Consider the following 18,063-nt stretch of genomic DNA (forward strand, 5'->3'; position numbering starts at 1 on the left):
TGAAATAATAAACCGCGAAATTGAGAAAACATAGTTGACCACCGCACCAGCAGGTAGAAGAAAACACAACGTTTTGCTTGTCCCATTTGGTTATTTTTGTTAGTCGCGACGTGCTGGCGGGTGGTTAAATAATAAGGCGATGAATTAAAGGGACAAACTGGCGAACAGATAGAACTTCAAAGAAAGCCGATTGGAAGGACGAAAATTGAAAACAAAAGAAAACCTCAAAATGTTACGCTAAATGATAGTGATTCTCGGAAGTTGTGTAATTATTTCGTGACTGCGTAAATCGTCTTTGACCAGAGTCCACGTTCCGGTCGGTCGTTCGTATCATCATTCGTTTTAAGCATCATAAGAACTCGTCGCGGAACCAATGGAATTCAAGAAAATTTTTAAAAATAATTTCGTGCGGGAGGAGAAGGAACAGTTTGAGATGGCCAAGACGAGACCTTGAGAGTTGGTACTGTGAATAGGACAAGAGTGCATACGTATTATGCGATGTACTGCACGTCTCTCATCCTAAAAAAAAAACAGAAGTGAGGAAGGTGAGGGCTAAATAATTTAAAGAATTAGGGAAAAAAAATTCAACGATTCAAGGCCTTCTCTCTCAATCTTTCAACTTTGAAAGAAAACGCTGAGAATGATCAAAGCATCAAATTGGCGTTCAGGTGAATCTTTTGCGCTGGCGTTGTCGACTTGTTCCTTTGTGTCTGTACTCTGTTGCCTTATCTTCTTCTTCTCATATATGCAGATAAAAGTTTTTTTCTGACTTTTTGAATCAACCGGCGGAAACTTGTTTGCATTTTAGGTAAAAGGAGAAGGGAATTTTGTTGTTTTGTTTCCTTTGTTTTTTATTATTATGATTATTGTTTGGGTGTTTTTTTTTCTATCCTTTTTACTTTTGCTGTTCATTCTTCCATGTTTTGATTATTATCCGAGCTGCGTGGCTCCTTTCAGGAAAAAAAAAACGCGGAACTGTCAGGCCAGTCCTTCATGTGTTCAGCAACACCCTCCGCAGCTGCGCAACTCTCTCTCTCTCTGTTTCTCCAGTTCCGTGCTAATTCGGAGATTAATAACGAAAAAGAAAGGGAAAACGAAAATCAACCGCCAACACGATCATTTGGATGGTCTTGTATAAGTCGCGCAAAATGTAGTTATAGCTCTCCCAAATCCCTTTATTCCGTCTCTGTGTGCGGTTTCTTTTTAATGGATTTTTCGTGACGAAGAACATCCACATCGAATATAAGCCAGCACGAATGCACTAATATCTTGAATATAAGATAACAACTGGACTATATAACTTGATCTAACAGTCATCACATATTTTTTTAAATGGCGATTTCCTTGTGAGAGAGAAAGAAAGAAAAAATGCTCGATGTTTTTTCCAACGCCTCCCATACGAACCAATCGAGTTCATTATTATTACGACCGTATCGGGGTTTCTTTGACTTTGAAACGTCGTCGTCAACTAGCGGATAAGTACCATTATCGTTTGGGTTTTTCTCGGCTGGTTGAAGGAGGGCAATCGTAAAAAATCCATACAAACATTGGGAATCGGCACCCGGGTCGGGTTAATGGCTCGTTGATGATGTTATCTCATTAGCTAACATTTCTCGTTGCCTCGATGAGCATCGGAGACGGTCAGACGAGTCTAGTCTTCAACCGTATACCCGCCGACGATCTCAATTTTATGCGCGCAATTACAGCGGAGGGCTGTTAAACATCTGTAATATCGTATCTACAGTATACTTTGAGAAACTGTTGGGAAAAGCAATTTAAGTATCGCTTAGTTTTATAAGCCATCCCCCCTCTATTCTCCCTAAAAGGTCTTTTGATTTCTTCGGGCTTGCACAAATCGTCGAACCTTGAAAGGGAATTCTCTCCTCTTTTTCGCCCGTTCCGCTTCATTGCCGACACTTGCCTTTTGCAAAAGTTTCAATGTACCTCGCATAATTGCAGTAATAGTGAAACAAAATCAGTGGGCATTGAGAAGTGAAAGTGCCTTTAAAAACTGAAATTTTTATTTTAAATGTTTTATTGCGTGCGTGTGTGTACATGATGCGTGTACGTCTCTCTGTCGCCTTTTGGTTGCGCGCACAGTTTTTTCGTGTAAAACGTTGCGTGAAAGGTACTCGTGGAATATTGCCGTTGTCTGATGCGAGTCTGCCAGATTGCTGCGGCCTGTGTAATATGATGAAGTTCAAGATTGGCGGCACGAAGAATAAAACGAAATAATAAAAGAAGGAGTCGAATAATCTTCTTTCTTGTTCGCTCTCTTCCTGGAAAAAGGGAAAAGAGAAAAGTGAGCTTGAGCGTGTTCGTCTCCCCGAATGAATGTGTTAAGCTGTTGGTCTATGTGAAACGTCACGGTGGTCATCAACAGTGACGGCTTGTTGAATTTTGCGATATGCGGCCGATTCTCTCATGCTGGGCTCTCTGATGGACCAAGCGGCGTCTTGAGAGGTAGAGAGGAAATGAGTAATGACAGATCTTCCACACAGAACGAGTGAAAAAGAGAGATGAAAGAGAGAATGAAATGAGAATCATCGTGTGGTGTTCGTGGTTGACAAGGTCTCATCGTATGAGCTGGCTGCTGTTTCGCCAACTCATCATCTACGACGTTTCCTTGTGAGCTCCTTCTCGGCACTGCAGTGACAAACTCCTTGAATTTACATAGGAAAACAATTTCCAGTCATGTTGCAATCTCCAGTCTCAATGTTGGCTCTTCGGTCAAGGTTTCGTTAACGTTCATTGAATCGTTTCAGTTCTATCCTCCACTTTGGATAAATATTAGCACTGTTTCAACCAATTTTCTGCTGTATTTATTCTCAACAATTATTTTAACCTTTTCATTGTTTAATAGGAATGTGATCAAGTCCATATCGACGACGTGTCCTCCGACGATAATGGCCAAGATCTCAGGTAATTATACTCTTTTATTAGTTTCTCTTTTTTTAAAAACATTCATCATTCGATCAGCTAGGCTGTTTTTATGTTACGAGCTGGTTAGGCTGGGTTTAACACGGTTTAATATTGCACCATCGAGTTGACCTGTTACAATTCAGGCCCTTTTTACGACTCACTAGAAATTTTTTGTGATAGGAAAACTTGTTCAGTTTTGAAAAAACTCTGAAAAAATTGGAACCAAAACACAAAAAAATTTATAATTTTGCTAATTATATAACACAGTGGGGGGTACAATACAATAGGAACACAAGAATTCGAACGCGGGTCTTATTGGTGAGATGGGATGACCGTTAAGCTATGGGCGCACATCTCGATGGGAATCTGATCGAGTCAGAATAACTTCCTTACTGTTCCCGTTAAAAAAAACAGCACTATCCCCCCCCCCTCCCAAAAAAATATGGAGATCCACTGCAGCATCCGTATTCCGCAAAATATATCAAACAAAAATTACCTTCGCTTCTATAGGCAGAGTGCAGGTTGTTTGAAATGGTCCATGTCTCTCTTTTTCGTGTGTTGTCCCTTCACGCTAGATATGCCTTGAAAATCCTTCCTGTAATCATTTGTTCGACTTACTGTATCTAATCTCTCCACATGTTTTCATCCTTTGAACACAGTAATTATAATTTCCGGACGGACGGTTTCCATGCAGCCGCCACCAACGCTAGCCTCTGTCTGGCCACTGGCGTCCGCGGCGGAGTCGATTGGATGAGGAAGCTTGCCTTCCGGTACAGAGCCATCAAAGAGATTTACAACCGTTATCGCAACAGCGTCGGAGGTAAAAAATAAAATAAATAACAAACAAAAGAAATAGTAATACCATTTGAAGATTAGACGATAGACACAAAATTTTCCGTTCTCCCTTTCTCTTTGAAAATATTAAAAAAGATATTAACCGTCATGACCCCTTTGTATGAACTCTACAGGGTTGCTTGCGCCTGCCAAGAGGGAGCAGTGGATCCAGCTGCGGATGGAAATCGAATCGCTGACAGACAATTGGCTGACTCTAGTCACTAAATGCCTCGAACTGATCAATTCCAGGTTAGTTGGCCATTGTTTCCACACGTTTGCACTCACGCATTGGGTTAGCAATTCCTTGCGCCACATAGTCAAAGAGCGAGTAAACTTCGAAACGACTCTTCCCTCTATGCCAAATTCGACAGCCGAACGTACCCAACGACATTCAGGCATTAAAAAAAAATAACTCTAGGAACAAAGTCTCTAATAATGATAATAGCGATTGAGCAACTGAGAGCTCCTGGCAGCTTTTGGAAGACCGTCACGTCTCAAACGTCCCAAACGAAATGATTACGTCTTTTTTTTCTCTCTCTCTCTACATAATAGCCCATCTAAAAGTCCCGTCACAGTATTTTAGAGCTGCATTACAAAAGAAAAGAGAGCTGAAAGATAGATGCGAATAACAGGAGGACGGTTGTGCGAAGTCTAACTGCTTGGCAACTGAAAGAAACATCGCCTTCGAGTCGTGAGTGACGCAGTTCTTTGCCAAACAACGGCCCAGCAGCACGGACATTATTTCCCAAGTGTTTCTGCCGGACTATATGGCCGGGAACTATACTGTTTGCTGGACAACAAATGCTAGCGTGCGAAAAGAAATTCCAAGCGCTTATTCGGCATGAAATTGCATAACGTCAAAATGATGTATTAGGCACCTATCGACCTTTGACAGCCGCACAGCTTTGAGTTCACTAGCACGCGAAATGGTGGCATGCAAGCGCATTTAACAAATGTGTTTGCGGTTACCGTTTGCCCCATCGCGCTCCATTCCGTTGGACGAGTTTACCCGTCTCGCCATTATTCAAAATAGCAAGCAATAAGCTAAGCCTTAGTTTATATTAATGTATGCGCATAACTGAAAACCCGAAATGTATATAGGCTATGCTAAATACATTCTTCACCTGAAGGGGAATAATCTAAATCAAAACCGGTAGAAAGCTCAAGCACATCAATTCATCAACAGTTTCTTTTATGACACGTACTTTATGTGTCTAACTACAGCTGAACGACCTACCAAAAAAAATCCTGTATCCTCTTTAAGTTTAATTCATAACCTAAAAATGTTAGTTGCGCCGAAATATTTTAATATTTGATTGATAAGAAGTCAGATCAAATTAATTTCTATATTAAATATTTCTAAAGAATAAATCGGGGAATGTTGCGGCATTATTTGCCAGAATCAACTTGCGATTTATTTCCTTGTCAGAACAAGTTTATAGTGAATAACATCTTCTTAATCGAATAGCAATCACGTTTCGTGACTGTTTTAGCCTTGCGCAAACGGCCGGAACGTCTTGACTGAACAATGTCCCAGACAATTTAGGTGGTGGGACCTGTTGAAAGGCCGGTAATGAGCCGTGCTGCAACAACCGCAATTATGGCACATTTTAGCAGACACACACACATCTCGGAGCAGACTCGACTTCTTCATCCGGCGAGATCCGTCTTACGACCAACGTTGACTTGTCGAGTTGTTTTTCCAATTAGTGCGTCCATCCATCACCAAAGTTGCGCATAAAATAAATTTTTTTTATGCACCTCATGTAGTAGAACCACCAAAATAATCGAGCAGGGGAACCACTTGCATTCGCAAGGTCACGGATACAACTCACCACCGTGCGCACATCACGTGCGCCAAGATAAACGTTAGGGGATTTTAGTTTAACCGCATGGTTCCCACGACCTTCCGCGAAAAAATCAGGATGAAAAAAGGCTAAAAAAGATGTTCACCTTGCGTGCGCCGGTTGCGGGTGTCAGGTTTAAGCACTTTATCCAACAGGCGCGCCAATTCGTGTCCATTTAAAGAGAATAAAAAAATGAAGCCTACGTTTGACTGATGATCAATCGGCAAGATCACGAACGACCGTGACGAGTTGCCAAACAATAAAAGCTTCCTCACAAATTTAAAATTTATGATTATTTTGATCCCCGGCTTAATTGATTTTCAAAATGTTTTGATTAATTGGCTTTTCTTATTTTATGTACGTATTTTTTTGTTTTTGTTTTTGCGTGTTTAACAGACCCAACGCCGTTAACGTGCTGGTGACGACAACGCAACTCGTTCCCGCTTTGGCCAAAGTCGCACTCTACGGGCTGGGCGGTGTCTTCGCCATCGAGAACATCTACAGTGCCACTAAAATCGGTAATAAACGGAAGATGCGAAGCAATTCCAAAAAGGCGGATGCGCCGAGCCCAGTAACAGCGCATACTCTCGTTCTGGAAATCCCAACTCGAGTGTGATGACGAAAGATCTTTTTCAAAAATAAAATCTAATGTATTTTACTATTTCTATTTGTGACAAAAGGCAAAGAAAGCTGTTTCGAGCGGATCGTTTCTCGGTTCGGGCGCAAATGTACCTATGTCGTTGTCGGAGACGGCCGTGACGAAGAGAGCGCTGCCAAGCAGGTGAGCTCCATTCTTTTCCTTTTTGTGTCTCTTTCCTTGTCCTTAGATTCTTTATGCTTTTCTCTACCTACTGACAACGACACCATGTCTGTCCGATTCCCGCCCGTATCGCTGTCCGATCGAGAAATCGTCAAACTCCGTCACGCGACGGTCATTAACACGAAATCACCACCAACAAGAGATTCCAAACGAAAATATAAAATAGGATTATAAAGTCTAGGAAAATGAAGAAGATGAGCGTCTGAATGTAGTCGCCCGTCGTTTCGAGAGATGAGAAAAGGTTTTCCCCCAAAAAGGTTCAGTCAGTTCAGTCAGGATAGGCGGTGCGTGGGAATGAGCGTATTCTTATTCAGTACAAAACATTGGAAGAAACTTGCAAATCGCTTAAGGGCAGCCCATTCTGAGGAGGATCAAACCTTAAACTTGACTGTCTGACACAGTACGTGGGCGCTGAAGTGCACGGTCTTCACTGTGGTTCTTCACTGTGATTCCCCACATTGCACGAAATGTACTGTATGGCCTCTGCTGTCTTCCAGGTTTGATCACTTTTGATGGCGGCCTTTCGACACTGGAGACGAGGCGACACAAAAGCCCTTCAAATCTGGACGTATCTACGCTGTATAGTCATCAGTTGCCTTATTTGACGCTCTCGAAATGGAAGTATATAGAGAGATGAGAATCCTAGAAATCTTCAATCGTTTATCCAATCGAAAGAGAGAGACGGAAAACTACGAGTCCATAAAGGCCGTTGCCGATGACGGATGACATCTCCATAATTTTTCCCCCTCAAAAACGTAGCCCCCCGGATGAGCAATGTCCCAATATTCAAAACATCCATAGGAGGATGAAGAATGGAATAAAAAATGAAGGAATAATGTTGATGAGGAAATCGAGCATCTGGCGTCTTGGCTACCGATATGATGGCCTTACGATCCAACAGGGTTCATGTAGTTAGTTGAAGGTTGTCAGGGACGTTGGCCACTTGCCCACTTATAATGGAGCACTTCTCTGTTCGATTACCGGACCAAAATGTTTTAACTTGTCAAGTTTTTCGGCTCCATCTCCCAGTCAAAGGATATCGGAGAAAAATATGTCTTGTATGGAAAATAACAAGTCAGATGCAATCGATGAAAAATGCCGTCATCGTTGATTACAAATAGAAGGGCCCATAATTGAAAGTGGACCTTGAGAGCCGTTGCTCCTCTAGTCTATTATTTTAGCTTGAGTTTTGATAGGTCCATTCCGTCGTGTTCCAGTACGGATTGGTATATTTCCCATCGATTGTGTACTATGTAGGCTACGAGCGCTTCTTTCTCTTTCTGATCTCACGTGTCAAGGGCTGCGAGAGGCAGGGACCTTGGGACGCATTAACGATTTTCCAGCTCTGAATTTGTTGTGATTGTCGATAGATATAAAACCCAGAATAGAATAGAAACGAAAAGAAAAGCAACTGGCTTCTGAAATAAAAAGTGACTCCGATCGCTAGTGGAGCTGGAAAGCGTGCAGCAACTGAGGAGAGAGGGTCGACGGGGGGTGGAAAGGAGGAGAACGAGATACAAGGCAAAGAAGAAAGTGTCATTGAAATCGTGGGAAGTGAAACACCGCAGAAAGGTGGGCACTTTGCTGACTGAATTTACTTCTCTATGATGACTACAATAAATTACATTGTATAGGGAAATTTCTTCCCGCATGTTCGGTGAAAATGAAGGGGGGGGGGACTCCCGTTGCGGATGCCTTTGGGATGATGGCGGTGATGTCGGTGGCGGCGGAATTGAAAGTTTTGCCATTTTCGCCGCCGTCTTCCACTCTCATCCTTTTGTTACACTCTAGATGCAATAATAGCACATCCCAACTATACGGAGGCCGAGGCCCATTAGGGTGGGGTCTATTATGCTGACGCCGTTGAGAGCGGAAACGTGAAAACCACTGCCATCCGAACTGTTGAAGCCTATCGTCAAAAGAAAAAGAATTGAATTGGGTGAAGGTCGATCCAAGCAAAACAAAACTACGCAATCCATTGTGTTATCACCCAGCGTTTGTTTTCTTTTGAAATTAGTTGTAAGGAGGGGAGAAAGGAGGGTGGGAGTTACGAGAATAAAAAATAGTATGTACACGACAGAATTTTTATGTAAAGAAAAAAAACACACACACCTAGACAATCGAAGAGAAAAAATTTCAAACAAAAAAGAGGTATCGCGTGCCATCGTGATGATTTTTGGGGGAGAAATCAGCGATGAGAAAGTCATAAATTCTGAATGCCAACCAGTTCTCATGATTTCTCGTGACATTCTGATTTGTCAGTTTTTAAGAGAACTGCTTGTATCGACCATTTTTCCACGTCGATCATCACAAAAAACTCACTAGTCCCGGGAGAAATTCGAAATAGTTGGCTATTTTTTTCTATTTTTTTAGTTGGCTATTTATTTATTTCTATTTTTTTAATCAGCATATGTGTTTAGCAACGGACCGCTGGCTAATGAACCCAACTCATTTTTTAAGGGTCGTATTCTGAAATTGCTAAACATGACAAGTATCTCGTTTCGGAGATATTTCAACGAGAATTCGATTTCAATAAGAAAAATCGTGCAAACTTCCGAACTACTTGTGGCATGTTGTAGGTGTATTATAGTAAAGTGAGTGAGAGAAAGTTTACCTTCTTGCATTACCGCCGACATAATTGTAAATATTGAACCCGAAATAGAGGAATTATAACGTTTGAAGAAAATCAAAATAAGAAACCATAACAATACTGAATACCCTGCCTATTACAACGAATATAACTTGTTAGTTTTGGCCTTCTTCTGTGTGAGGTCCGTCCACTCACCGCGCATAGAATGACCTAGAAATGAGAATGCATCAGCATCATATAAATTCGAGTGGGAAATTCAGGAAAAAAAGAAAAACGAGTTTTGCCAAAGAAACTTTTCTTTCGAGATGTCGGCTGTTGAGAGCATGAAATGTGTCTTGAAAAATTCCAAATTCGTTTCGAAGGACTCGCGGAAGTGACAACGCGAAAGACAGCAGGGTTAGAGGCACTTTGGCATTTGTGATCGAAGTCTGAAAGTGCCGAGGTGACTATAGAGATAGCAGAGTTCCAGTAGTTGCTTTCATCCGACTCACTTTGTCCCTACTGTAACACACTTACGTTGAAGAACAAGTGGAGATGATGATCGTTCACTTATTGTGAAGATAGAGGTCTTGCAGTGAATCAGCAAACATGGACTTTCGCTTGTTTATGGTTACTTCTATAGAGCTGTATTTTTTTTTTTTTTTAATTTGAAGTCGTCGTTTGCGTTATTCTTCAAGTTGGGTGGCCATTTAGACGAAAAGGGGAGTTGAAAAGTACCGCGGAAGCAGAAGCGGCCTTTAATTATGAGTAGACGCTCAAAAGATAATGATTTACGTCGGGGCATGGTCCGTCACGACCGAGCGACACTCGAGGGGAAAAAAAATCCGCCGTGACACATCAATTTTATCATTTGAGGGGAAAGAATTAACCGCAGAAAAATGCGAATAATAATGACAATATTAACAATAATCGTTTCATCCGCTTAATACATTTAATATAATTCGCATTCACAATTCTCTTTTCGTACAGAAATTTAAATAACATGTCACTGCTGTTTGAATTTACCACAATTTGTAAAAACTATTTACTAATTTTTCCATTTTTTTATTTTATTTTTTTTTATTTTTTTTAGTTGAATTTCCCGTTCTGGCGAATCGCCAGCCACCAGGACAGTGCGGCCCTGTACAACGCCCTAGATTTGGGGTACATGTGAGCGTCGTTCGTTTGAAGTAGAGGATGATGATGAAGAAAACAAAAAGGAAAGAGACAAAAGGACAAACAAATAATAGGAAAGGAAGAATCTGCATGTCCCTTCTCTTGACAACCGGAATGGATTGACAAGGACAAGGCTGGAAAAAAGAGAGAAACGGAAAGAAGTTACTCCATTATTCAATGACGTTTATACAGGGCGAGATACACACTCGAAGATTACGTATACACACTCACATACAACAAGAAAACAACATGCCACACATCAGACTCACAATGGAAATCGAATCGATACGTTGAAAACGTGTTTGATACGCCAACAGGGTAGACGTCATCCACCGCAGTGTGTCCTCCTCACCCAGATTTCCTCGCATTTCCTTTCTCCTATGCACCCCATCCATCAGTCTCCTTATACATTCTTCGGTGTACTAGAATTAACAACACCCATCTCTCTCTCTACAAAACTCATCGCCCAATCTACCGCTATCTTTTATTCTCGATCCGAAAGTGGATCAACTCGCACTGTCGATTGCACTTAAGAATTTCATACGAGTTCATACGAGTTTGTGTGTGCTTGCATGTCTGTATGTGTAAAACCGTCTAAGATAATCTTGACATTTGCTCCTATACCCAATGAAAAGAAAAAGAGAAAAAAAAAATGGAATTGAAGATGTGTTTGTTGCGTGTAATGTACAGTACCTTTTTCCCATACGTTTTTATATGTCATCGTGAGTGTTTTCTTTTCCATTTCAACAAGAAAACTTTAAAAAAAAAATTTTAACAAAAAAAAAAGGAAAAATAAGCAGCAAAACAAACAACCGTCATTTTAAAATTTTGTTTCGGTTGGGACCATTCTTATATTTGATTTTTGCAAAAAGTTAAATTTCGTTTTTTTTTGTTTTTTTTTTTTGTTTCTTTCACTTCTAATTTCTCCCCATATATTCTCTCTGTCGCCACCTCTCTCTCTCTCTCTTTCCGGTGTCTGTTTTTGTTTTTTTTTTGTTTCTGGTTGAAGGACTTTCTTATATTCGTGTGACGACGGGGTTTGCGTCATCCCGCCGAGTTCCCTTCTCTGTATGCCCGTTTCTGTGTGTATGCGTGTTGAGTGCGTGTGACTAAATATTTTCGATGAATTATGTTTTGGGGGGGGGGGGGGAGAAATGTTTCCTTATATTTGGTTCGTCTATAGATACTGATGGTGAAAGATGAAAAAAAAAAAACAGACAATGTCTCTTCTCTTTTTTAATTTTTCTCCAGACTTTCCATTCGATTATACTTGTTTAATTCCAGCCCGTAATCCTTTTTAATAAAGGCAAGCTTTACAAGAAAATCATGTAGAAACCATTCTGCCATATACTCACGGTACACAAAACACTCAAAAACTTGCAAAAAATTTAATAAATAATAATAATGTGTCTTGATATTGACATGAACACAGATGATTCCAGCGCGCGCGTTCTTTCTAATAGTATAGCCCACACACAAATGTTCTTGTTATTTTTGTTGTTTTTTCTTTTGTTTAGGGTGGTTTCTTTTTAAAAAATTCGATTTGGATGTGCATTTGGATGTTGTTGCCCAGTCTTTCACAATGGTTCATTTTCTATATTACTATACACACCCGAAAAGAAGCAGTAAAGCGTCTGTTCCAATACAGCCACCCGCAACCGCCACCATAATCCGCGCGACTGCTATTCGGATTTTCTTTTCTTAAATCGAATCATTTCTCTTGTCTCCGTTCTGTATATGGAAGCCGAAAACAAAATAAGAGAGACGAGCTATTAGATGTCGAATAATCAAACAACACCCTGTCGAGCGCTTTGTTTCTTCGATCATATGCGCTAGTTGGTGGGTCTGACGTCATTTCGGTCGACGCCCACTTTTTCTCGTTGAATTGTTATTCCCTTATCCGTATGTGCTGAATTCAGCAGCACCTTCATTCTCGATCAACTCCATTCAAGTTCTTTCTCTTTTTTTTCACCCATTATATGATATACAGTACATTCAATCAATATGTCTCGTTATTGTTTTTTTTTTCTCCTTCTCTTTCGGTGTTATCAATTTTTTATTTTCTCTCCATGAGCGTGTAGTGACTGATCCACCCAAACATGATTTTTTTTCCCCCACTCTCGATTCAATCAGTTTCATTTTCCGGTTTTTTTTTCTTTCCCCATTTCCTTCACAAATTTTTCGAAAGTTATTATCGTATGTGTTCCCTGCTGTAATCGAATCCTGGTTACTTTTACATTATGTTTCTCATTCATTTCTTCTATTATTGTAGACTGACACCAGCACACTGTACTGTACAATATATACATACATATTGGATGTGGTAATACGTCGTCGCCTTTTGGTACTTGACACTTTTTTTCCAGAAATTCGTATGACAATGTGTGACTTCCTACGCGGAAAGTATATCCAAACATGACGCAAGACATCGTTCAAACGTCAACACATTCCCAAATTCGCATGTTGACACCAGCAGCAAAAAAGGAGCGAGATGAGAGGAGGAAAAAACGACAATATTGAAGTCTCGATGGCGACAAAAGGATCAAAACCGAAAAATTCTGGTCAAGTTCATGCGTGTCTTCCTGTTCCGGGATGTCTTTATCTACCAGCAAGCAGGATAGCATCGGTTGGCATTAGATGTTGGACAGGCAGCAAGTGAATAACATCCGCAAACTTCTTTTGATTCGTCCCTGATTAGACGTCCACCACGACTGCACACAGCACAAAACTGGTCTTCCGCATCATTTGCCAAAAAAAGCAGCATGAAAACAACTTTCTCTCTCTCTTGCTGGCATTTGAATTTCGTGTTCTGATCGTGCGTTTCAATCAGGGTCCGGGACGGCGAATTTGGTGACGGATCAAGCCAAAAGTTTTAAAAAATTGGGAAAGGTCCGTCAAGTTAATATTAACGTCACAATGTCAAAAGAGCGAAAGCATCAGCTTGGTATACATGGTTATATATACAAATGATTCCACAACGTCGCTAGATTTGGTCAAAAAACAAAAGATATGACTAATGGCGGATGTTGGGCATCGGATGATTGTACTACATCAGTATGTGCACAACAATCTGTATTCAGATAGCGGCTCTCTGCGGTACAAGACGGATTATAAAGCTCGGCTCTCCTATGTTTCTTGCTTATATTTACTCTTTTTAATGCGTGGAAATGGAAAGGTGATCGGTCGTCGCAAGAAAGTGGGCGACATAGGAGCGGCCGTCCGTCCGGCAGCTGTTGCCAGTTGTAGGGTGTATATAGACAGACACACGGGCCGTCGTACGTAATACCTTCCCCGCAAAAAAAAAATAAACGAAATAAAAGAGCGGCTACGGCACTTCCGCTCGCGCCTTTTTTAACTTGATTCTTTTCGCATCTCCAGGGGAAATGATGGATCACGCGAAAAATGTTTAGAATGTAATACGCGTGCATAGCCCGTTGTCTAAACGAAACAAATTACATGCGTGGACGCTCATTTCTTTAACTGTGTGACGGCTAAACCCCCCAGAAGAAGAAGAAGAAGAAGATGAACACATCTTTTTTTTTCCGTTTAGGGGCGTGCTGCTTTGGTAAACAGTTTTGCCGTGTGTGTTGACGTCAAACCGCGCAAGGGAACCGCCTTGAACCTATATAGATAGTTGCACAAATCTGGGAAAAAACGGCAATGGTGCAACAACTTAACACGTAGAAGACGAAAAGAAAAAATATGGTTTTAGGTATTAATGCGCCTTCAGCCGTATGGGATATGGTTTTCCCCCCCTCAGCACAAATTTGAAAAAAAAAATATGTATTTTATTGTTATTTTGTTTCTTCTCTTCGTTTCTTTGACAGAGAAAAAGATGAGCTAAACCTGAGGATGGTGTGTCTCTATGGTAAAAAAAAAAGTGTTTATGGTAAGACGAGAGGAGCGGAACAAATTGTGTCCCTTATGGATATACCCTCCTCACCACAGAAGAAGAAAATAACATCTCCCGTCCGTCCGGTTTGCCTCGGCGCGAGCCGTCGGCATACATGAGAGAGATGGTGACGTCATGGCCGGTTGAAATTATGAATAACAAATATACACGGACGAAGCGCGCACCACAGCACTGTGTCGTGAGACAGTCCATTTATTACGGATTTGTTTGTCTGGACACGTCATGTGCGTGCCAAGAGGAGGGAAGAAGAAAAAAATCATTTTTGAAATGAACAAAATAAATCTTCTGTCATTCTTGTTGAACCAAACTTGCGTGCTGTAAGTACGCCGAAAAAGTCTTTGATGAAAGTTGGAACGATTTTCTTTCATTAGTTAGTTGCTTCATCGCAGAAATAATCGGGTCGGCGTAATAGAGCGCACGGTGTACACGATAAAAGAGAGAGAAAAAAAAAGAAATGAATTTCGCATGGTATCCATGACAACCGTTTTCTTATTAGAGGTTTCGTATAGCTCTACCAGGCTAAACCACTGCCCAGCAACGCAATGACGGTTTTTTAAAGGCAACGATTCATCTTGCACGCCGACCCGTGAATCATCTGATGGGTTCCGATGTAGGTAAAAACGTCGGAGGATTTTTTTCCAGAATAACTCATTTCGTCGGTACTCTTTACCACCTGTTGGCCTCGTCTCCATGTGTGATGGGCTTGTTGTTTCGTACCCAATGACAACAGTGAAAAAGAAAGAAACAAGAAAAAAATATCTGCCTCGAGTCAAGTGGCTTCTTCGCCCGAGTCGAGTTGGCTCATCGAGATACGGTAGACCCGTAATCGCTTCCCTCCTACACGCGTCCGTCGCAGGCTACAATTAAAATGGTCTGGGCCAGAAGAGCAAAAAGAACTAACAGCCAGCAGAGAGAGAGAGAGAGGAATGAGATAGCTCCTCTTATCTGTGTTTCCCCCTGCTATTTTCTATAGGGAAATAAAAACGAATACTGAAATCGCATCAATCCGGTATAGCCCGAAGAGTCATAAATATCCACAGTTTCAAAATGAGCGGGCCATTGGCGGAATTGTCGGCGATAAATCAGCTTTTGGCCTGGGCTGGGTGCCACACGACGATACGCCCAATTGCCGGATAACAAAGAAATAAAACGAACGAAAAAAAAAACGACCAAAAAAGGAGGAGTGGGATCAAGAATTCACGCGTTTCCGGAGAACCATCCAACTATTTGAAAATGGCAAAATAAGAGAGAGATGGGGAAATATATAGCCGCATCGAACACGAAGATTTTGGAGAATTCACACTTCGATACGGTTGTCGTCCACCGCAATGTGAAGCGCGGACGGACGCGTAGAGAAGAGAGAACACATAAAGCTGATCTTGTACATCTTTATCGCGAAAAAAAGGCCATTGGATTCAAATTACAATCAGCCATTGGACGACGAACGGCCTGAAAGCGGATTTGCCCAAGTGGAGAGTTGATATCGTGACTCCTCGGGACTGGGAGAAAGACGATGTATATAGTAAAGGAGCGTTGTTTGTCTGAAGGCGAAACGATTCGAGTTGGGGGGAAGATCCGTGCTCAGCGCCCGTTTGGCTGTTATCAGTAATCCGAAGGAAAGGAACGACGCGATTGTGTGCCGGATTCTTTTTTTTTTATTCGGCCTTTTTTTTTCTTCGTTTCATTCACGCAAATGAAGACGCTGAACGCCGTTAAATAGCTCTCAGACCCGAACCGAAAAGAACAAGCTCGTGTCCCGCCATTTTATTCACACCTGTGTCCCTTAAATGCAAACAGCAATTTACCTTTCCATCCCATTATCCATCCCCGTTCATAGCCTCTTTGAGTTTTTTCTTCTTTTTTCTCATCGTGTTCTCTCTCGTTTTGTTCCTCCACTTGTCTAGGTTACCGAACGCATCCACGCCTGATCGTAAATCGAATGCTGGCCTGTCTGAAATCTCGGAATTCCTCCTCGGTCTTGTTGTTGGGCGCCTTTTTTTCCCCCCTCCATCCACCAGAAAGCCGTGCTGGCAGGAGAAAAGAAACATCAGCACACGCGCAAGAAGGACAACAAAGGTTATTGAATATTCAAGCAAATGTCCCGAGTATTTCCCAACTCCTCCCATCGCTCTTTCTTGTCTTCCCCTCGTCTTGATATTCCCATTACATGGCCGACACGGAACAACACTTGCAGCTGGATCACCGAGTACACATCAGCGGAACGAAACAGGTGCCTCGCCTTGGTGCTGGAATATAAGCTATACAACAGATATTTATAATGGAAATTCTTCAAAATGCGAGATGTGTTATATTGCATCCAATTCCCCCTCCAAATCATCTAGCAGCTCTTCAATGTTCCCTCTCATCTTCGGCATAACTTCAAAATTGTCTTCCTCATTCCGTACGTCCATCTTTCGATGCACATATCCCAAATAAGGTTCCGTGTTTTCTGTGGCAGTTCCACCCACAGGGGGCAAATAAAATTAAAACTCGATAGCTCGATAGCTCGACCGCGATTTTTGATTCGCGAGTTTTTTTCAAATCTATAATTTGCACCAAATCGTTATTTTCCCGATAGCTTTCATTTATTGATGTTTGGATAAGGTTGATAAGTTATATAGAGAGTTCCCCGGGTGACGTCAAACGACCAGCTTAACAAAATCGGCTCTCTCATCGCTGCTGCGCATCAACTTGAGCCGGTTCGATTCGGATTGAGGTCCGGATGGCGGATGCGATGACGCGGTTGCTTCATCCGAGTACTGCTGCATACCTATATTGCATATGTTGTATACTCGCAAGAACAAACAAGTCATGGGCTGCGTAATAAAACTCTTGACTGACCACTTGTCAACAAATATCGAATTGCGTCGGTTGTGGGAAAATCCTGGCATTGATGAAGAAGAAGCCAGAGGCGATCGGGCGGTGATTGGTTGAACTAGAAAATACCCGATTGGATGTTTGTGTGTGTGCATGTGTGTGCAGTTGAAGACGAACGAGGAGGACTGCGGGACAACATCCGCCGAGAGAGATGTTGGAAGGGCAGTTGAATGGACCCTCTGACGTAGCATCGCATGAGTTGGGCTCGTTAGCGCAGGACTGCGGCGCCGCCATGGCCCTTTGAAGGGCTGGAACGAAGAGGAGGAATCAGACGCCGCCGCCGTCCACCGCGGACGGACGATAGTTCGTGCGTGCAGTACTTCCACTGCGCCAGGGCTTTACGTGGAACTCACGCTGAGTTTTACGACCCTCACAAGGGCACGGGATCGGCTGACTCTCGACGTTTTGCTCATCATCCAGCGACTCCTCTTTCCTCGTTCATCTTCCGGCGCGCTAAGGAAAGAAACCCGGTGCACAGAAAAACACCAAGACGCCCTTCATGGACGCTTAAAAAAGCGGAAAAAAAATAATAATACACGTATTATACTAAGTCTTAAAATTTGCCTTTACACGCTTCCCTACTTCTTGTTCTTGTGTTCCCTACCACCTTCCCGGTTCTTCCCATTTTTCAACTAAACAACAAAAAGATAAATGTGTAAGGAGAATCAAAACAAAATAGAAAAACACGGCCAAATATAACGACGGCCAGCTGTCTTCTCGGAGATCCTGTTCAGCTAGTTATCCCGGCTCTATATAAATCAGCATTCTTGTGCGGGTGTAATCAGGAGAGTGACCATTCACTATGGCTTCCCATCCGGGTTAAAAACGTCTTATATATAAAAATAAGGAAAATTAAAAAGAAATAAACACTGAAAAAACAAGCTATATAGCTATAGAGACGAGAGCCAGCAGCTTTCACATCAAGACTGTATATAAGACCGAGGGATTCCTCTATTCTCAGCGCCGACCACTACAGGCATCGTGTATGTTCGTGAAAGATTGTGGCCAAATATGAACGAAACACTATTTCTCAGTCACCGGCAGGCGATAAGGACTACAAAGAATTTTCCACTCTCTTCTTCATTTTCCTCTTCTTTCTTCTTTT

The 18,063-nt window shown here is 41.9% G+C and overlaps 1 protein-coding gene across 5 annotated transcripts in view; it reads left to right on the plus strand.

Moving 5' to 3' along the window:
* Positions 1–12,420, plus strand: part of LOC124343958 (eyes absent homolog 1-like) — a 41,720-nt gene extending 29,300 nt beyond the window's left edge. For all 5 annotated transcript variants that reach the window (XM_046797342.1, XM_046797343.1, XM_046797340.1 and 2 more), the window contains 6 exons: positions 2,864–2,922; positions 3,582–3,742; positions 3,891–4,005; positions 6,000–6,121; positions 6,284–6,384; positions 10,086–12,420. In XM_046797342.1, the coding sequence (XP_046653298.1) occupies positions 2,864–2,922; positions 3,582–3,742; positions 3,891–4,005; positions 6,000–6,121; positions 6,284–6,384; positions 10,086–10,166 (639 nt within the window). In that variant the 3' untranslated portion in view covers positions 10,167–12,420. The remainder of the gene's footprint in view (positions 1–2,863; positions 2,923–3,581; positions 3,743–3,890; positions 4,006–5,999; positions 6,122–6,283; positions 6,385–10,085) is intronic.
* Positions 12,421–18,063: the final 5,643 nt, after the last annotated feature.

Source organism: Daphnia pulicaria, chromosome 6, assembly GCF_021234035.1.
Source record: "Daphnia pulicaria isolate SC F1-1A chromosome 6, SC_F0-13Bv2, whole genome shotgun sequence".
In the NCBI taxonomy this organism is placed as follows: Eukaryota; Metazoa; Arthropoda; class Branchiopoda; order Diplostraca; family Daphniidae; genus Daphnia; species Daphnia pulicaria.